Source organism: Asterias rubens, chromosome 6, assembly GCF_902459465.1.
Source record: "Asterias rubens chromosome 6, eAstRub1.3, whole genome shotgun sequence".
Classification (NCBI taxonomy): Eukaryota; Metazoa; Echinodermata; class Asteroidea; order Forcipulatida; family Asteriidae; genus Asterias; species Asterias rubens.
In genome coordinates, this window is record NC_047067.1 from 8646433 (window position 1) to 8665381 (window position 18949).

The following is an 18949-nucleotide window of genomic DNA, read 5'->3' on the forward strand; positions in this document are numbered from 1 at the left end:
AATGCAAACTGCTTTTTTTTCTTTCTTCTTTTTTTCGCGACACAAAAAACCTCCGAGAGAAAACCATACAAAATGCTCCTGATTGCACAGAAGGGCTGTTAATACCAAGACAAATACCAAGTACAAACATTCTGTAGCGGTGTTTCTGTGTGATTTGGCTAAACTTCAACAAATTTAGGTGCAGAGTGCCCCACAGTTTTTGAAAAATCATTTGGAGAACCCTGAAACTTGATTTAATTTTATTTACAAAGTTCTGCTTTACAGACAGGTTACAGACAGAACTTTACAGTTGTTTATTGTTTACTTGTAAATTACATGTATTTAAATGATAAATTTTATGTTGAATAAGACACATGTACAGGTACTTTACATGTGTACAGGTACACAAAGTACCTGTGTACATGTTGTACCAGTGAATTTAAGGTCTTTTTCACAAGTATGTCAGGTGTATTGAACAGAGTTTGCTACCTGTAATTTTTATGATAATCATACCATAGTGCCTCATCAAGCAATGCCTCAAATCCCACATTGGTGGTGGCCAAGTTTCAAGCGCACAGGACTCAAGCCCTTGTCAAGCTTGTGTTTCTGATATTGTGTGGGTTCGAATCCCAGTCATGGACAATAGTGACCTCAAATTCTAAATTTGAGGTCTCAAAATCAAATTCGTGGAAAGTTACTTCTTTCTCGGAAATTATGTCACTTCAGAGGGAGCCGTTTCTCACAATGTTTTATACTATAAACTTCTCCCCATTACTCATTATCAAGTGAGGTTTTATGCTGATATTTTGATTAATTACCAATAGTGTCCACTGCCTTTAAGAGTCTTGATAAAAAAGGCACAGCATCAAGACATGGACTCGAACCCACACAGCTGATCAGAAATACCAGAGCTTGAGTCAGGTGTGGTTGACCTACATTATCAGCCAGGATTTCCATGCATAATGTATCCCTGGTAACCTTGGAACATTTAGTGCAGACTCAATGTACAGTACAGGGTTCACTCCTACCCTTTTTCAGTGACAAATCAGTGGAACCAGTTTTATCATCATTTTAATGACCCAGCTTTTTCACTGGTCCATATTTGAAGGTTTTCTTTCTTCAACATTGTCATTTGTATGAAATTTATGTTTGAATCCATACCTGAACAATCTCTGCAGGCTGGTATGTGTACATTTGTACATCAGATTTTCTGAAATATTTTTGTAAAATCAATCTTATGTACTTTAAGCTTTTTATGTATTACATGTAGGCCCCCTATGTGTTTTTATAGACTTTTGTGGCTGGTAGTGTTTTTGTACTGTTTTATGGAGAAAAAAAATAATATTTTTGTTGGTAATTTTTATGAATTTGATGTATAAAAGGCCGAAATAAATTTCCCATCGTGGATAATAAAGTGATATTTAATTGAAATTATAGCTTTCGGATGCAATTAGCTAGCCAGCAAGACCACTTTGACAGAAGTATTAAACGTTCTCTTAATGTGCGTGTGTAGATGTACATGTACATGTTAGCAAGGACAGTCTTACAATTACTGATCATCAAGACACAATTTTATGGCTCTGCTTTGATACAGTTGAGTAAGAGAGCAATTATTTTGGCCATCAAGGCTGCAGAAATGTGTATACAGTCAACGTAAAACATTTTAAAAGTTCGTACAGTGAATATGTTAATACTGTTCTATACATACATCAAGATCCAAGTAGCCAGGCTTTTCGTCAGCATACGTGTTTAAAGTTTTCAAAACTTGAAATCTGAAAAAGCTGGAAACTAGTATGTATACTTGGTCTGAGTGAAGGAACAAAGTCATTTGATGTATGTCGATTTAAATGTGTATTGTTTTCTTTTATTTTCAGGCAGTGACGCTGAGCCTCGTTGAGCCATTCCTCAGTCATGGATCAAGTTGGGCACATCATACTACGGAAGCTGATGGAGGGTACGGATTCAGCCGCTGTGCCGGCTCAGGATGCTCAAGCCGCTGAGTCAATGGCAGGTACCAGTGCACCTGGTGGTGGAGGGGTAACAGAGGGGGGAAAGAGTGGCACTGTACTTAATCAGTTTGGAGACAAAATTATGGAAGAACTTAATAAACTACCACGTGAGTAACTTGGTGCTCATTCGCACTTTCATGACTGTGGACGTTTCAAATGCATGTGGTTCATGTGTATGTTTTAGCCTTGTGAGTGAAAAGCATGGTTGAGTGAAACGTTGAAATATCAAGAGGGGCTTGAACAGCCTCACAGGGCATTTACAGCACGACATATTAATATCTCGCGTCACTAAAGCCTGGTTCATACTTCCCGCGAATGCGATAAGAATTTAGACGTCACAAATTCGCAATGAATAATTCAGAAGAGTTGCCCACATTTCAAACCCTGTGTAACATTCGCAGCGAAAACAGGGCTGTGATGTCAAAATTTGTATCGCATTAGCAGTCGCAAAAAGTATTAACTGCCCTTAACCCCTGGAAGGGAAGCACTACAAATCAACACTGATAGCTCCAAAAGTGACTGCTCTTCATGCATGCTTTTTATAAAACATTTGCGTGCTTGCCTTGTACATGTAGGGCGCTTAAGATGCGCGTGTCAAAATGCATGTATTTCAACGCAAACCAATTCAAATGAATCTTGTTTAAATGCAGTAAGAAAAACCCACCCTACAAAAGCTCTCAGAGTGAACTAACAACAGAGTACTGTATGTGTGTCTAGATTGTGAAAAAGATACGTCATCTTCCTGTACAATGAAATTGTAGACACCATTTGAGGCATTGATTTCTTTTGGGAGATTGTGTCCTAGATCCCCCAGGAGTCCTTATACAATCTTGAGGAGAAACTTAATAAAAAAGAGAGATGGACAGTGGTTATATGAAGAGCTTGCATCATACACTGTACTTCAGTGCTCAAAAATCTTGATACTTCAATTTATTGGGTGTTGAAGACCACTCTTTGCATTTCTCAACCCCATGGTGAGATCCTCAATAGTATTAAAAAAAGAAGGTGAATCGTTAAAAAGATATGTTTTTTTTTTTTTTTTTTGAGAAAGTAAGATATATTAACAGCATAAAAGAGTTCCCATGGTTACTGGATGTCATATAACGACAAACTGTGTACGGCATATAACGACAAACTGTGTACGGCATACAGCTAGTTGCAAAATACTTCCTGAAATGAGATTGTTATTAGAGCAGAAAGAAATGAGAAGGAAAAAGGAGGGAAGAGCAGAGAAGTTGAGAAACAAAAAAGCATTTTCACATTGCCTGTGTTCAAAACAGCCATTGGGTGTTGGTTTTCAATTGATCATTAACAGGTGGAAGTTTGCATGTTGTGTTTGCACCGTCCAGTTTTAAACTATTTGTTTCTTGTTTGTGTCACATTTTTTAAATGAGTAAGATTGGTTGTATGTGTGGGTTTTTTCAAAAATTTACTCACGCTACCGTGTGATCCAGAATCATGATGAGAATTTTTTGTTCAAATCGTGGTTTTGTTCTTTTGTTCCTAAATTATACATTATTTTGTTTTGTCTCAGTGCCAATGTACAGTAGGCCTTCGTTCTTTGTTCTTGTTGTTGTGGTTTTGTTCTTTTTTACCTAAAAATTATACATTTGATTTGTCTCAGTGCCAATGTAGGCCTTCATTCTTTGTTTGAATCGTTGTTGTGGTTTTGTTCCTTTGTTCCTAAATGATACATTTGATTTGTCTCAGTGCCAATGTGGGCCATCATCGTGATCGCTATCGTCGCTGGCCTCTTGCTGCTGTGCTGCTGCGGCTGCATCTGCGTCAAGTGCTGCTGCAAGAAGAGGAAGAAGAAGGAGGGCAAGAAGGGATTGAAAGGTGCAGTGGACCTCAAGAGTGTCCAAATGCTAGGGGCTGCCTACAAAGAAAAGGTCAGTTTTTGAAGGATTTGGGTCCAAATCAAAATAAATGGTTTGCTGAATTCATTCATTCTCCTGCTTTTGATTGTAAACACTGCTAAAGCCACATTGTATGCAAGTTTGATTCATCTATTCAGTCACTTGGAGGGGGGGGGGAGAGATCAAAGGAAGTGGGTTGGAGGTCAACTGAGTTCATGCCAAAGGCACTCCATTTCATGGTAGCTCAACCGTAGATTTGCTTGTATCATTTTGTTTATATCAAAATATGCCTTTTTGTATGGAATGGCTGAACTGTAGGCGGAGGATAAGGTCGCAATCACTACATGTATGCATGTTTTTGTTTGTGGAAACTTGGTGTTGCTGAGGTCACACATGCTGCAAGTATTTCACCATGACATGTGTGGGTGAAGGTAATAGTTCAGAAAGTTCAAAAAAGTTTAAAAACGCCAAAAGTGCATGTTGAAAAGTTTCTCCCTTAAAAAAAGGAGCTACAAATATTTAATTCGAGATTATAACATGGTTTACATCATTTGGGAAATAATTGACAGGTTAAAACAAATCTCACTTCTAAGGTACGATGTCTCTTTCAATACACGAGCGTAAAAAATACACACATGTTGAGCGTGCGATTCTTCAGGCATGCGCACTGTTTATGTGCTTGACTTTCACAAATTAGCACTGTAAAAAGATTGGTGCCTGTCCAAGTTAGTGCTAGGCAATTGGAAATACTCATAAAACAGCCGACTGAAAACAAGACTTAAATTCTTGTACAGATTTTCATCGTAACTCAGCTTGGCATCTTAGGCAAGTTTTGATTTTCAAACCATCAAGATACTTACTCAGCAGAAGTATCTCTTTTGATGAAGCACAACGCGCAATGGGACAAGGGACATTGTCCACAGAGAGATGTCTAGCGCACACACACTGGCAAACGAGGTGCGTGTTGGCTTTAAGATGCTGAGACTGTAGGCGTTGCTACTCCTTCATAAATTCTTCCATGCATACCTTACCTATGGTTGGTTCATGGGCATACTATAGCATAACATCAACTGCTTTGTTGTTGGAAAACCATCCCATTAGGAAAAATGAGGGAGAAAAATTATTCAGTATGCAAGAATTGTTTGGTTGCATTCTCATAGAATAAGGTTAGTGGATATTCCCATGAAGATTGTCGTTAAAGTTCTGTTAATTAGATTATTTTATTTTTTTTCTTCAAATTATTGTTTGCCGCATTTTGTGCGAGGCACGAATTCTATGCCTGATCAAAATTACTCTACACAGTGACAATTTTATAAATTCCCGATGAGCAATTATTTATTTCCACGGCATCTGAAGACGATGGGTAGAAATTCAACCGGAGGCTACCCGTAATCTTTTCCTGTTAGAACTTTGGAGTAAATTTCCACAAAGCAATTGTCGAGATTTGAAACTCAAATGAACATTTTAAAATGCGTCACGGTCATGCCTGAAATTAGTGGAAATAATAATATGGATTGACAAAATATAAAGAACTTGGGGAGTTTTATCATTACTGATTCGTGACTTCAGTTATTTTTGTGTTGGGCAGGGAATACTTTTAGCTAAGTTACACAATACATTCAGAGGAAGGGTTTGAGTTAATTCAGAATGCTTTTCTAGAAAAGCATGATATTTTGGATTTTTGGAGGGGGTGCTTTGTGGTTTGGGTTTCATGACATGGTCGAGTGGGAACAGTGCAGGAATTCAATACAGAGGATCCGCTCGACCTTGTTTATGGTGCATACCTCTCAGACATGAAAGATCAAAACCAATTATGAATACATTGATGGACCAGATGTTAAGTTTAAAAAAAAATTATATCTCAATACTATTACGGTTGGCAGGAACAATATCAGGTAATGGTTACAGTGTAAAACCATTCCGATAGATTACACTTGATTGAATACAAGCTACATAAAGTTTACTGCAAACTGAAAAGCAAAACCTATGACGACCTAGTCGTTGATTTCACCAAACTCTTCCTAACTTAGTAGGATTAATCTTAGGACTTTAGGACGGTCCTAGCCTTGCATTGTAGCATGTAAACCTTAAGATTACTCCTAAGTTAGGACCTAAGTTACTCGTCCTATAACTCGAGATAGGACAATAAACCATAGCGCTTCGTGAAATCGGCTGGTGCCCTATCAAAAGCGGCAGAAAAAATTATTATAAATTCAAATTTAAACGAATTAATTAATTAATTAATTAAATTAGAAGGGGTAAAATGGAATGGTGCATAACATCATTCTATGTTTGGAATGCATACACGCACTAGCTTTCTTATTACAGTGAGTGTAATGGCAACGTATTGATCTCGCCCTGTGCATGTGTGCGGGGGACCGTCATAATAGCAGGTGTTGTATACAGCATGAATAGGGTCGATTACCAACCATGACTGTATTATGTGTCGCAGCGACGTTGAGTCACGGGGTCTCGCCTAGCCTGCACGGAGTCACGATTGCTGGAATGATGCATGAAGTTCAGTTTGTTTGGTTTTTGTTTGTTTGTTTGTTGTTGTTTTGTTTTTTTTGGGGGGGGGGTGGATAATTATGTTATTGTTCCGTCTAATTGAAAAATTAGTTGGATTACTTTTTTTATTTATTTTTTCGTTTGGGGAAGTTAATGCAATTTTATGTAATCCCAAATTTGTTTGCGTTTTAAAGTATGTGTTTTGATTAATTATTTTCAAAGTGGCTATGTTGAAAATGAGACCTAAGTTGCCTGAATTTTAGTTACATGACTGGACAAAATTGGTCTGGTTATTTAATTGTTATAGTTCGAACCTAAGCGGGTTTTTTGTTTTGACATTTGTATTCCAAAAAACCCGATTGCGTTCTGTTTTGTTTCTACCGATTTATACGTACATGTAGTTCAGTTGATTTCATTTACTATTTACCATTAGCGTCACAGTTATTTTGGTATGTGTATTCCATGATGGGGTTGATTTTTTCCAGCAGTAAGTTGAATTGTAGATCTCAGGTAAAATAAATGTACATGCAGGCGATGTAAGCATTGTTTGCTTGAAAAAACGTCAACTGAAGAAGAAGAAAACAACATTAAATTCCTACCTTCAAATGTTTTTTGGTCGCCCCTTACCAAGCTTTGTTTGAGGTGAACCCGCATAGTAAACAAATTATTTTATATAAAATATTACTACTAGTTTTTATTTAAAACTTAAAAAGAAATAACAATGTGGAATGGGACATGGCCTCATTACTGGAATACAAGTTCTCATTTTACACCAAAAGTGGATTGCGGAACCAACCTGAATTGTTCTCCCACATTGATTCAACAAACGAGTTGGCATTGTAAAAAAAAAATGGACATTCTAGAAAATGATGTATACTTAACTAGTAATGTTTAAATAAGATATGTTCACATGCTCCTATTTTTAAGAGCTGAGATGCCTTAATCAAAACGAATCGCCTGACCTTCGACCTGGAGGCAGTTAAGATTCCGTTGGAGCATTGCAGACAGAAGCTTATTGAATTTGCCACACAGCACAAACCTCATTATCATGACTGGATCAATGGATCTGATGGTCATAATCCCTGCCTACCCCCCCCCCCTCCCCGACTCCATGGCGATCTTGTTATAGAAGGATAGCTCACATCCTTCCATTCCAGAGAGACGATAAACGCGTATTATTACCAAACTGTTAGTGTGTGTTGTGTAAATTTACCAAGTGTCGCACTGGCAATTAAACAAAGAGTGCAGTCAATTAAGGATGCATTTACGATGATGTAGACGCTTTATTATGTCATCACAATGCAACCTGACTATAATATGTCAATCTAAAATTAAATTTGCCTTTTAAAAGTATGCGGTCCTAAAGTGCAGCACATTTATAGTGCCAAACAATAAGAAGTGGAGAATCCCCCCTCCCCCCACCCAAAAAAAGAAAAAAAAAAAAATACAATAAACAAAATATATCAACCAATCAATCAAAAATTATTAATAGATATTATCAAGTAACATAATGAAGTGTAAAAACATTTTGCTTGCGATATCTAATTCCATTTAGCCATCAATAAAAAAAAAGGATTTTAACAGCTTTAGTAAAATATTCAGCTTGCCTATATATTTTGCTGCAACGTTAAGTAATGAGTCTTTTTAGCATTTCAGTCATAGCCATTGCTGAAGCTATTCCATTCAGAAACGGACCTTAGAATGTTTCAGTGAAGGTGTAGTTGGGCCATGTGAGCAAAATGCCTAAAAACACATGATTATAACTATGTTCAAGGATAAACCAAATATGTTGAATTTCAGGCAACAGTTTCACCTCATTTCCTAACATAAACTTTGTAAAAAGATAATCATAATAACAATAACTGAACTAAGATGACTGGTGTAATCTTAAGTTGCTCATCTCACAGTCATAATATTGCTTCATTTCAGTTTATAACAGTGCAGGGTTCTCGCCATGCGCAGCTAGTGGGTCAGGCTGATACACACAAACTGCATGCTGATATGCGCAAACTTCGCCCGAAACATCAAGACAGTTTTTCATATGGAATACTCCACAATACCACCCATTTCAGACAGACGCAACAAACCAAATAGAGTAGGAGTGACTCGAGTTGTTCTAAACAACTGCAACAGTCGATCTTTTGACTTGTAGCGCGTCCAGTCGCTCCTGGACTGTTTCAGACGTCATGTCAAACACTGCACATTGTACTTCATTCAGAATTTGGTTCATTGCGACTCTGGAGCGCCTGTCTGAACTGGGTGTAAGGGCTTTTCAAACCAATATAAACACCAAGAAGAAAACATTCCAAAGACCTTGTTTCACTTCAGCACGCTTCAGCCATCTAAATGTCTAAAACCTTGGGTTCACATTGCCCCAGTTTTGACAAAAAAACCTCGGGAGAACCCTGCAGTGCATTTCTAATGGCGGAATTATTTTTCACTCATCTGTATTGCGTCATCATTCACCTTCTCTTTTTCTGTTTTTTTCTCACTTTTTTCCACCTTTTATTCCACAATTAACGTGTGAGTGGTTCTTTGATTATACTTCATTTCCTTTTTTCACAATTTTGAGATATATTAATTTTATGTTTTTATTTAATTTCTTTTATCTTTTATCTTGTTTTTGTATTTGTTTTCCTTTCATTAATTCTTCTATTATAACTTGTTTTTTTTTGCTGGTCTTCCCAATATTGTTAAAAAGAATATTGTTTAGCACAACAAAAATCCAAATTGAGAAATTAAGAATTGTCTTGTAAATAGCAGAGGGGAACCATTAACATTTTTAAATGTTCTAATTTTTATGTTTGAATGTATTTCTGTTTATTTTGTGTATCTTCATGAATAAACCCTGCATTTTACTAACCATATTTATTAAATTGAATTACCTTCAGACCGGTCAGCAGAAATGGTTACTTTCGGCTCAATGCACTAACTGATTTCGCTTCTTCGCTTTTAATATTGCATGACTTGTTCAGCTTATTAAAAAGTGCACTGTATTTAGTATCTTTTGGCATTTTTGAAAGCTATAATTACACCTGTTTGTACATGTACAGTACGTGTAGTAATCCATTCTATAGCAACAACCCACTAACATATTAGAGTGTTTGTTCTTGATCATCATGTAAACAAATCATTTAAACTGCATGTTCGTTGCTTTTTTATATTTTTTTGCCGTAGTTATTTCTTGTATGCCATGACCATTGTGAATGATCTGCTTGCTCAGTGTTTTGTGCATTTCAAAATGTTCCACCACTGCAATTTTTTCTATTGCTACAGTACGTTCATCAAGCCACATTCTATTTTAAACAGAAAGGGCATCCTGAACTGATTTATTACTGTATGTGATTAGAATGTTTAGAAGACAATTGGCACGTATGTATGTCATAACAATAAATTTATTTTGTCGTAGATTATTTGGCATTCTTATGACAGGTTTATTATATTGAATCAGTTGAAAGAACTGGGCATGGTTTTACTGTGAAATTTTGTGCTTCTCTGGACTACATGTAAAGCCCGGTTCATACTTCCTGCGAATGACGATGCGAAGCGAATTTGACGTCACAACCCTCCTTTCACAGCGATATTCACAAGTGATTTGAGCAAAGTTGAACTGCTGCGAGTTATTCGTTGTGACGTCAACATTTGTATTGCATTCGCATTCGCAGGAAGTTTGAACCGGGCTTGAGGCTTTACAAGGTGTCGTAAGGGCAGAAATCCATGGTTAGCAGAACCAATAAGTTGGTTCCTGACCTTATTGGATGAAACGACTTCCAATTTTACTCTCTCTTTACAATGTACATGTACATGTACAATGTACAGTGTTTCATCACTTTTGCATGAAGGTAAAGCAGCCACTTACTGCATCAGCCACTCCTTCTGTTTTTGGATGCCTTTTGTTTTGTGGACGATGATTTTTGAGCAAAAGAGTGTGATCTTGTAATCAATTTCTGTGTAGGTTATAAAGAAGATGGTAACCAGTGACATCATTTTTGTTCAGTGCTTCTACAGTAGTGAGGATGTGAGAGGTGCAGGGATGTGATTTCTCCGTTTTTAAGGGGAAATCTGCTTGTTTTTTAAACCCCCACCCCCCCCCCCAAAAAAAAAAATAATAATAATATATATAAAATAAATGGTAATAACTTAGATCAAATTTTTAAGAAAGTGAAGATAAAACCATATGGAACACCCCAGATTGCAGAGTTGGGATTTCAAAACCACATACATAAATGTATAAAGCAGGCTTCGCACTCGGAAGCTTTCGTGCTTTCAAGCTCTTGTGCTTTGCGCTCATAGTTCATGTTTATTTTTTTTTAAATCATATCCCTAGAGGTGTGACTGCTACCCTCATTTTTGTTTTCATTCAGTTTCATTCATTTCAATGCTGCCATACAATACAATAATGCACAGTTATGTCGAAATTACAAAAGCAATAATAGTATGAGGTATGATATTAGGTACACATTGGTTCAATAGAAAGCAGCAATTTAAAGACAACATTTAGGTATACAGTTAAAGGCAGTGGACACTATTGGTAATTGTCAAAGACTAGCCTTTACAGTTGGTGTATCTCAACATATGCATAAAATAACAAACCTGTGAAAATTTGAGCTCAATCAGTCATCAAAGTTGCGAGATAATAATGAAAGAAAAAAACACCCTTGTCACACGAAGTTGTGTGCGTTTAGATGCTTGATTTCGAGACCTCAAGTTCTAAACCTGAGGTCTCGAAATCAAATTCGTGGAAAATTACTTCTTTCTCCAAAATTATGGCAGTTCAGAGGGAGCTGTTTCTCACAATGTTTTATACCACCAACCTCTCCCCATTACTTGTCACCAAGAAAGGTTTTATGCTAATAATTATTTTGAGTAATTATCAATAGTGTCCATGCTTTAGTTCCCTCACCTATGGACAGACAAACATTTAGTATGTGAATATTGCTGAACATTTTACACATAGAATGTTCACCATGCATTAACCTGCCCATTACATATTGTCGCTGTGTATGTAATAGGCCTCTACTAATCATGTTAATTAACATAAATTATTCTAAACCATGCCACTGATCAGTATGCCTTAGTAACATTAAAGCTGCTCGTTAACATGCATTTGTTAATTTGTAAGTTTGTTATGTTTGTGAAACGTGTAGCTGTGATTTAGCGTACACATTTTAATTCACTACAAATCTAAAAGTATACTTGAGGCATCATATGTAGCTATATGGTCAAGCACAGGCAATTACAATCTATACAACATACACAAGGTCAAGAATACACATTTAATTAAGTCGCTATTTGAATCTTCAACCTTTTGTACAAGAATACACAAGGAATCCTGTGTAGCTACATGTATGGTCAAGCAAACACATTTCAACAGCAATTAGGAAACTGGGCACAGTAAACGCAAACACATAATACAGCGTAAGCTTGGCATTATTGGTAGCACCTTGATAGCTGAGCCAATACTTTAAACAAGTCAGGCAAGTTGTATAACAATTAAACAAGTCACATACATTGGTTGATTAGCATACAGTTGTGGCGTGTCATGGCCTAGCTTGTTAAGAGCATCGGATTCAAACTATGGTGTTTCTGATGAGCAGAGTGTGGGTTCGAGTCTCCGTCATGACTCCAGTGTCCATACACTCAACCACGCAAGACACTCAACCACGATGCTTCGTCATTTGGATGGGACGTAAAGCTGTTGGTCCTGCATGTTTTGTGCAATAAAGAACCCAGTACACTTATCGAAATGAGAAGGGGGTTCACCCCGGTGTTCCTGGTTTGATTGGCAGCATATTGCGCCACAACAACTTGTAAACCATTACATGGTGCTATGTAAAAGGAGTATAGTTCGCCCTGGTGTACTTGGTTTGATCGGCAGCATATTGCGCCACAGCACCTTGTAAACCATTACATGGTGCTATGTAACAGGAGTAGGTCTAATAATTCAAACGTAGTAGTCCAAAATAACTTGCAGGAAAATACTGTTTGTTAAAGGGTCTTGAGCGTCACTCATAAGTGACGGATATAAGAAACCACTGTATAAAAGCCAGTATTATTATTATTAATTCTAACAGGGCTAGATTTACTCTACTGTTGTTCTAGATACAAGCCAGGTTTACAGGTAGGAAGAAGCTTCAGGATATGAGGATAGACAGGGGCAGGCAACCAGCCAGTGTAGGCATAGATGAAGATCAGGAGAAGAATTCACTATTACAAGCTCAGGTACCAGACCCACGTTAATGAATATAAGATTTATTCTGAGATGCTATTCGTTGCTCATTTTTCATCAATGGGTAAATGATATATAAATAGGTTTGTAGGAATTAAGGTTTTTGGTAAAGGGAATGTAGATTTAACTAATATAAGACATGCATGCTATTCTTCATACTTTCATCTGATTTCTGAATTTGTTCTGCCCACAGATAAATCAGTAAAACTATTATTAATTAGCCTTAAAAAAATTAGCCTTAATTAGCCTTGAAGCCTTTCTACATATCATAAATAAGTACTCTACAACCATTTAAAACTTTTTTTCTGAAGGCCAATTTTCAAGCCTAATAAGAGATTCCTTTTTCTTTTTCATTTATTGCTTTTTGACGAATGACCACGAAGATCGTCTCTCTTGGTTTGCATAAATGAGCAATCAGCAAAAAAATACAGTCCTGGCCATATCTCATTGGGCCCCAGCACTACTGCCCCCGTGCCCCCAGCACTACTGCTAATAATATAGATAATGATAGTAGAAAGCTTCCCTGAAAGTATTATGTGTTGAGGTGCTGTAGTTTTGGGGTAATGAGTAAAACAACGTCATGAAAATAATTTTCGTCTCATGAGACCAAAATTATGTTAAGCATTTACAAAACGTATTTTCATTACATTGTTTTACTCATTTCTCAAAAACTAAAGCACCTCAGTAAGTAACATTTGAAGGGAAGCTTTCCACTATCATTATCTTCAAACCCTGTAAGTTTAATGTAAATCTATGGACATTTTGAAAAAGTACCCAAATCCTTAAAGGTACTATTTATTTTGATTTGAGTCTAGATTATTGCACCCCCCAAAAAAAATGTTTTGTTGACTCCATGGGTTATCAGGAATGATATTCTTCCTACCTAAATCTGATTTCCAGTGTTTGCGGCTGTTAAATATCCTGAAAAGTCTTTTAAAGCCTAAGCTATGTGAACATGATAGGTTAGCCCATTTACTCGTTAAAATCTTCCTATTTTTTCCCCAAAGGCCAAATTTAGTGCCTGGTTATTTGACAAACAGGAATGGTCACAGAAAGCAGCATTAAAAAAAAAAAGTTGCATCCCCTTAAGGTGATCCCCTAGCTGCCGCTTCCCAGGTTGTATCGTAATTTGGGTGTGATCCCTGGCTACACGGCAGTTAACGGTTGTATGGCTTCTGACTGGCACCCCCGAACAAAGATATTGACAAAATAGGGACACCGCCAATATAGGGCTAGATAGCTCAGTTGGTAGAGCGCCGGCACGTTAATCCGGAGGTCGTTGGTTCGAATCCCACTCTAGTCAATTCTTTGTTCAACCCCAAAAATCATTTAAAAAAAAAATTGTAACACCATTTTGCAATTGCAATTGCAAGCCATGTGATCAAATTTCCCACATGACTTCTCGGTATCCAATCAGACCCATAAGCAATGCAAAGAGTCAATGCTGAGGATGGGAACCAGTGATGGCTAGTCTCATTGACTTTGAGTTATCTTTGCTGTTTTGTTTATTGGAAACATCATGGTGAGATGAGAAGAATTCAACCAAAACGATGGTTTTAAACGGGCCGTAAAAACAAACACAAATTTTCGAACAACACCTCTTCAAATCGTAGAGCAATGACTAGCATGCTCTATGATAAAATGAACAGTCATGAAATTAAAAAACAAAAGCATGATAAAAGTTTACAAAATAATTGATCAAGGTCTAACAATAAAAGTAAAACTCAATGATGCAGAAGGATAACAACAGTATACATGTACATTACATTTGAAAAAGGGGGGAAAAGAAAAAAAACATGACCAGGCTTAATTATTATTTATTATTATTATTTATATTAATTAAACAGATATGAAATATAAGTAGGCCTAAAGAAAACAAATCAGAAAATTTAAATTCACACAGATATTTATGCAGAGTGAGTATATTGTTGTTAAAAAAAATGCATTTTGTCAGTTTGCTGTGATAAAATTTTGTCTTAGCTTTTAGGTTCGGCCATCCTTACAGGATATCTTTAGTTCAACCAATTTGATTCAAAAAGTGCCAAAGATTAAAAAAAATTAGTTCTCTTATTAAAAATACCTATCGTAATTATAATATATGTAAGTATCGTTCCGTTACCTTAATTCTTTATAAATCCACACACTGCTGATATTAATACTGTGACCGAAGTTTAGATTAAAATTGTGCCCTAAAGACAGGAACTTAAAAACCACAAAAAATGAAGAGAAACAACCACGCACAGTGAATAATCTTACTAAATGAATCCGGCTCAGAGCCAGATGTTTGTGTTTGCCATCCCGGCATTAAACCGATCCCGCATGTGTCTTTGCCATAGTAACCGTAACGTCAAAAACTCAACTCGGAGTATAGAGTCATTGGTATGCTCATTGGGTCTACAGATTAAGTACTTCTCCACAGCACGACAACCAAATAATATCGCAGCTGCGTCCAAAGGGGCTCTGTGCTAATTAAATATTGCTTTCCTTTTGGCATTGTTACGGCATTGTCTTCCTGAAGGTAAAACAAAACAACTAAAATAATAGGAGATAATTGACAAGAGAAAACAATTCTTAGCACTATACTTGCCTGCAGCTTTGCTTAAATTTGTGTTCGTCCTCAAAACCCAGCAAATGTCAAATTACATTTGTAGCTGTTCAAAAAATTGGGCTGGGAACTGGAATTAATTTATGGAACTATTAAATTTGGCAAGGTCGAAGGTTGGGAAACAGATCATTACAGGGTGGTGGACATTCATTAGCTGGTGTCGTATTAAACAAAATAATATCACACAGTATATTTATACATGCTGATACTGATGAGCTGAAAAATGTTTGCTAAAAAAAACTTTTTTTGTTATAGTCCCACCAAATTCGACCTGCATCCAATTAGAGTATGGAAGTGTCGCCCTAATATTTAAACAAATATATATATATATATATATATATATATTTTAATGTTTTAAATTTTTAGTTTCACACCCTATCCAGGACAGCATCCAATTAGAGTATTGAAGTGTCACCCTAATATTTAAACAAATATTTATATATATTTTAATGTTTGAAATTTTTAGTTTTACACCCTATCCAGGACAGGGTGTGAAACTGTTGTCAGTCACAAAAATAGTAAGTCCAGTTGCCTAGTGTATAAAAAACTCAATACTACATTATAATAATAATAATATTTTGTGACAATTCACAGGCAAATGTACACAATTATGAAACTCAAATGGAGCAAGAGTTTGGCAAACAGTAGAAAACAGAATGTTTATAAATAAAACATTTTTTGTAAAGTTAGGCAGAGAAGGTTAAACTTATTATAGACTATCTTAGGTTTAAATGTAAATTTCTAAAATGCGATTCCATCTCATATCATATTGATTTTTGTTTAGCTATTTATATGAAACTTCACTCAGTACAAACAAAAATATCGATGCTCGAAGCTCCTTGTTTCCTCCCCGAGCAAAGTAAGAAGAAAAGGGGAAAAAACGCTGAGGTGTGATTTGATTTTAGGAGTTAATGCCTACATGAATTGGATTGTTTATTAACTACAGACTGGCGCTTTACTAGTGAGGTTTCAAATGGCAAGGTGAAGTCCAGTTGACTCTAATTATAACGAGATCGCTGGGACTATAGCCAGCTTGCCTCTTTTATAACAGGACATTGTTAGAAGAAGAAAGCAAAACAAAGAGATTTGAGAATGTGTACTTTATTACTAGCAGAACCTCTTTATAACAGTGCTGTTTCAAAAAGTGTTGACTGTAGTAGTTCTTGCACCACAACAGTGAAATCGATCAAACAAAATCTTTCTTTTTTTATTACTGAAGTCTCTACCCATTGGTGATAATGGTGAGGAAACTTTCTTTTTTTTAAATTAAATCTCAGAGCATAAACTGAGTCATACATGTTTGATTACTTGTATGGCCTTATTGCAAAAAAAAAAAATCATAATTGCATAAAGGTCATACATGTGTCAAGGTCATATCATTTTTATGACCTTCTTGAACTTTGACTTGACATGTGTGACCATCCACCACCAATAGGCTGTAAAGTTGCACTTGCACATTGCAGAGCCTATTAAATTGTTTGGGTTTTCAAGAAATCTTTGAGAAATCTGAATAAAAAAGTAGGTGGCTTTGAGAAATCATAACTTCGTCAAGAAAAGTCTGATTTAAATGTGGATGGTATCATTTTGAAGCTGATTACACACTCTCTCCAAAAATGCATTGAGCCCATAACAGTAAAAGTGTCAACTTTACAGCCCATTGGTGGTGGATGGTCACATTTTAAGAAGAAGACGAAAAGATTCTTGGATGCGTATTAAAGGGCTAATACTTTGTTAGTAGGAAGGACGAGGCATTTTGTCCTTATAGCAAAGGGCACCTCTGTGAGGGCAACAACACTGTAATATTTTACAGGGCACAAAGGCAATGGCCAGGGGCATGAGGGGAATTGTATCCGTGGAATATCACGCATGCAATTTCATCAGATGAGTTCTCTATTTTGTTATACTGAAGTGCAAACTGGTAATTATTTTTTTTAAATGCTGCCTTCACCTTTATGGCTCATGAGTTTCATTGTGCTTGTTGTGCATTACACTTTTAAAGCACCCCAAAATGTGTTGAAAATGCGTACACTGTACGTGTACAACAACCGGAAGGAAGAGCAGCTGCCCTAACCTGTTTTGTAAGGAACTGGGAAATTTAACACCTGGTTCGTACAGCTCCGGTTGGTGACGCTGTTATGGCCGGGATTTCATTTTCAACAGAGTACTTGTAGAGGCCATATTCGCCCATGGAGTGATAATTAGTTTGCTATCAATTAACTGAGAGGTCCAGTGCGTGATTTCATGGGTAGCAAAATGACTTCATGAATAATTTATACAGAAAATTGAAACTAGAGTTTTGCTTCATCTTATCTCCTTCTCTCTTTTTTGTTGTTGTATGATGTTGCATCAGAGATATTGCAGCTCAAAAAAAAAATGAAATAAAATATTTTTACATATCACCTTCAGCAGTATGTAGATTTTTACCCACTTTGCTGAATAAAGCCTGGAATTTCCTTTATAACAGGCTTAGGCTAAGGCAGGTACATTGGAAAATCTTGGAAGTGTCTATTAAAATTTTGAAGGGGCCAAGACCATGGCATCGGAGGTCCTGACTCCACTGCCTTTTTGTTTATTCCAAGCCTGTCCTGGGGATACACAGAAAAAGCGGAATCATTGAAAGTTGTACAATGTTTTAAATGCTCCCCTTAAGAACTTTGTATTTCTGTACTTTTTTTCACTAACAATCCTTTTTTTTCTTTTCTTTTTGCCAGCCTTTTAGCATTTTTTTATATTTATAAGAGGTTGAATTACCGTAGGAGTTGAAATGTAAAAATATAGTAAGCTTTTGGGGTTTAAACATGCAGCCTTTTTGTCCCTAGTTATTCATAATGGGACCAACTTTCGTGCGTAAGTGTAGTCCGGGGTAAGAAGTGCCGTAGGAGATGTTTATGTGGGACAGACTTTTTATTCAATTACTGTTCAGTGGTCTGAAGTGTAATGTTCAGTCTAAAATGTTGTTTTCCCAGACTTTATTTCAGCTTTTAAAGGATAATTTTTTTTCTCTCTAGATCAGTAATTTGTGAAGTTGAGACTCGCTTTTAGAAAATGTGTAAAATAGACACATTATAATGAAGCTAGGACAGAAAACTTTTTTATATAAAATATGAACCTTTTACTGTAGAAAAGTCAATATTTTGTCATGCCTACCTACTGGTCATAATCATCTCACTGCAGATTCTTTGCAGCTATAAACGTTAAGCAAAGTCTCCAACCCTACTTCATGGTTAATTTTATGTGCAGCTTCTAATGCATCCCCTCCGGGGATCAAAGATTAAGACTACTACACTTAATCCCCTCAAATTACCTTTTTAAAGCCCCCCTCATTCGTGGGCTCAATTTCATGAGGTGTTTAAAGGCAGTGGATACTATTGGTAATTACTCAAAATAATTATAAGCATAAAACCTTACTTGGTAACGAGTAATGGGGAGAGGTTGGTAGTATAACACATTGTGAGAAACGGCTCCTTCTGAAGTGGAGTAGTTTTCCTGAAAGAAGTAATTTGCCACAAATTTGATTTCGAGACCACAGATTTAGAATTTGAGGTCTTGAAATCAAGCATCTGAAAGCACACAACTTCATGTGACAAGGGTGTTTTTTCTTTCATTATTATCTTGCAACTTTGCATCCAATTGAGCTCAAATTTTCACGTTTGGTTGTTTTGTGCATATGTTGAGATACAGCAAGTGAGATGACTGGTCTTTGACAATTACCAACAGTGTCCACAGCCTTTAAGCACAAAAAGTAGCTTAGCACAACCAA

The 18949-nt window shown here is 36.5% G+C and overlaps 1 protein-coding gene across 3 annotated transcripts in view; it reads left to right on the forward strand.

The window, feature by feature from the left end:
- LOC117291772 (synaptotagmin-1-like) overlaps positions 1–18949 on the forward strand; it is a 43922-nt gene that overhangs the window by 8409 nt on the left and 16564 nt on the right. For all 3 annotated transcript variants that reach the window (XM_033773673.1, XM_033773676.1, XM_033773675.1), the window contains exons 2-3: positions 1854–2095; positions 3699–3880. In XM_033773673.1, coding sequence (XP_033629564.1) covers positions 1891–2095; positions 3699–3880 — 387 coding nt within the window. In that variant the 5' untranslated portion in view covers positions 1854–1890. The remainder of the gene's footprint in view (positions 1–1853; positions 2096–3698; positions 3881–18949) is intronic.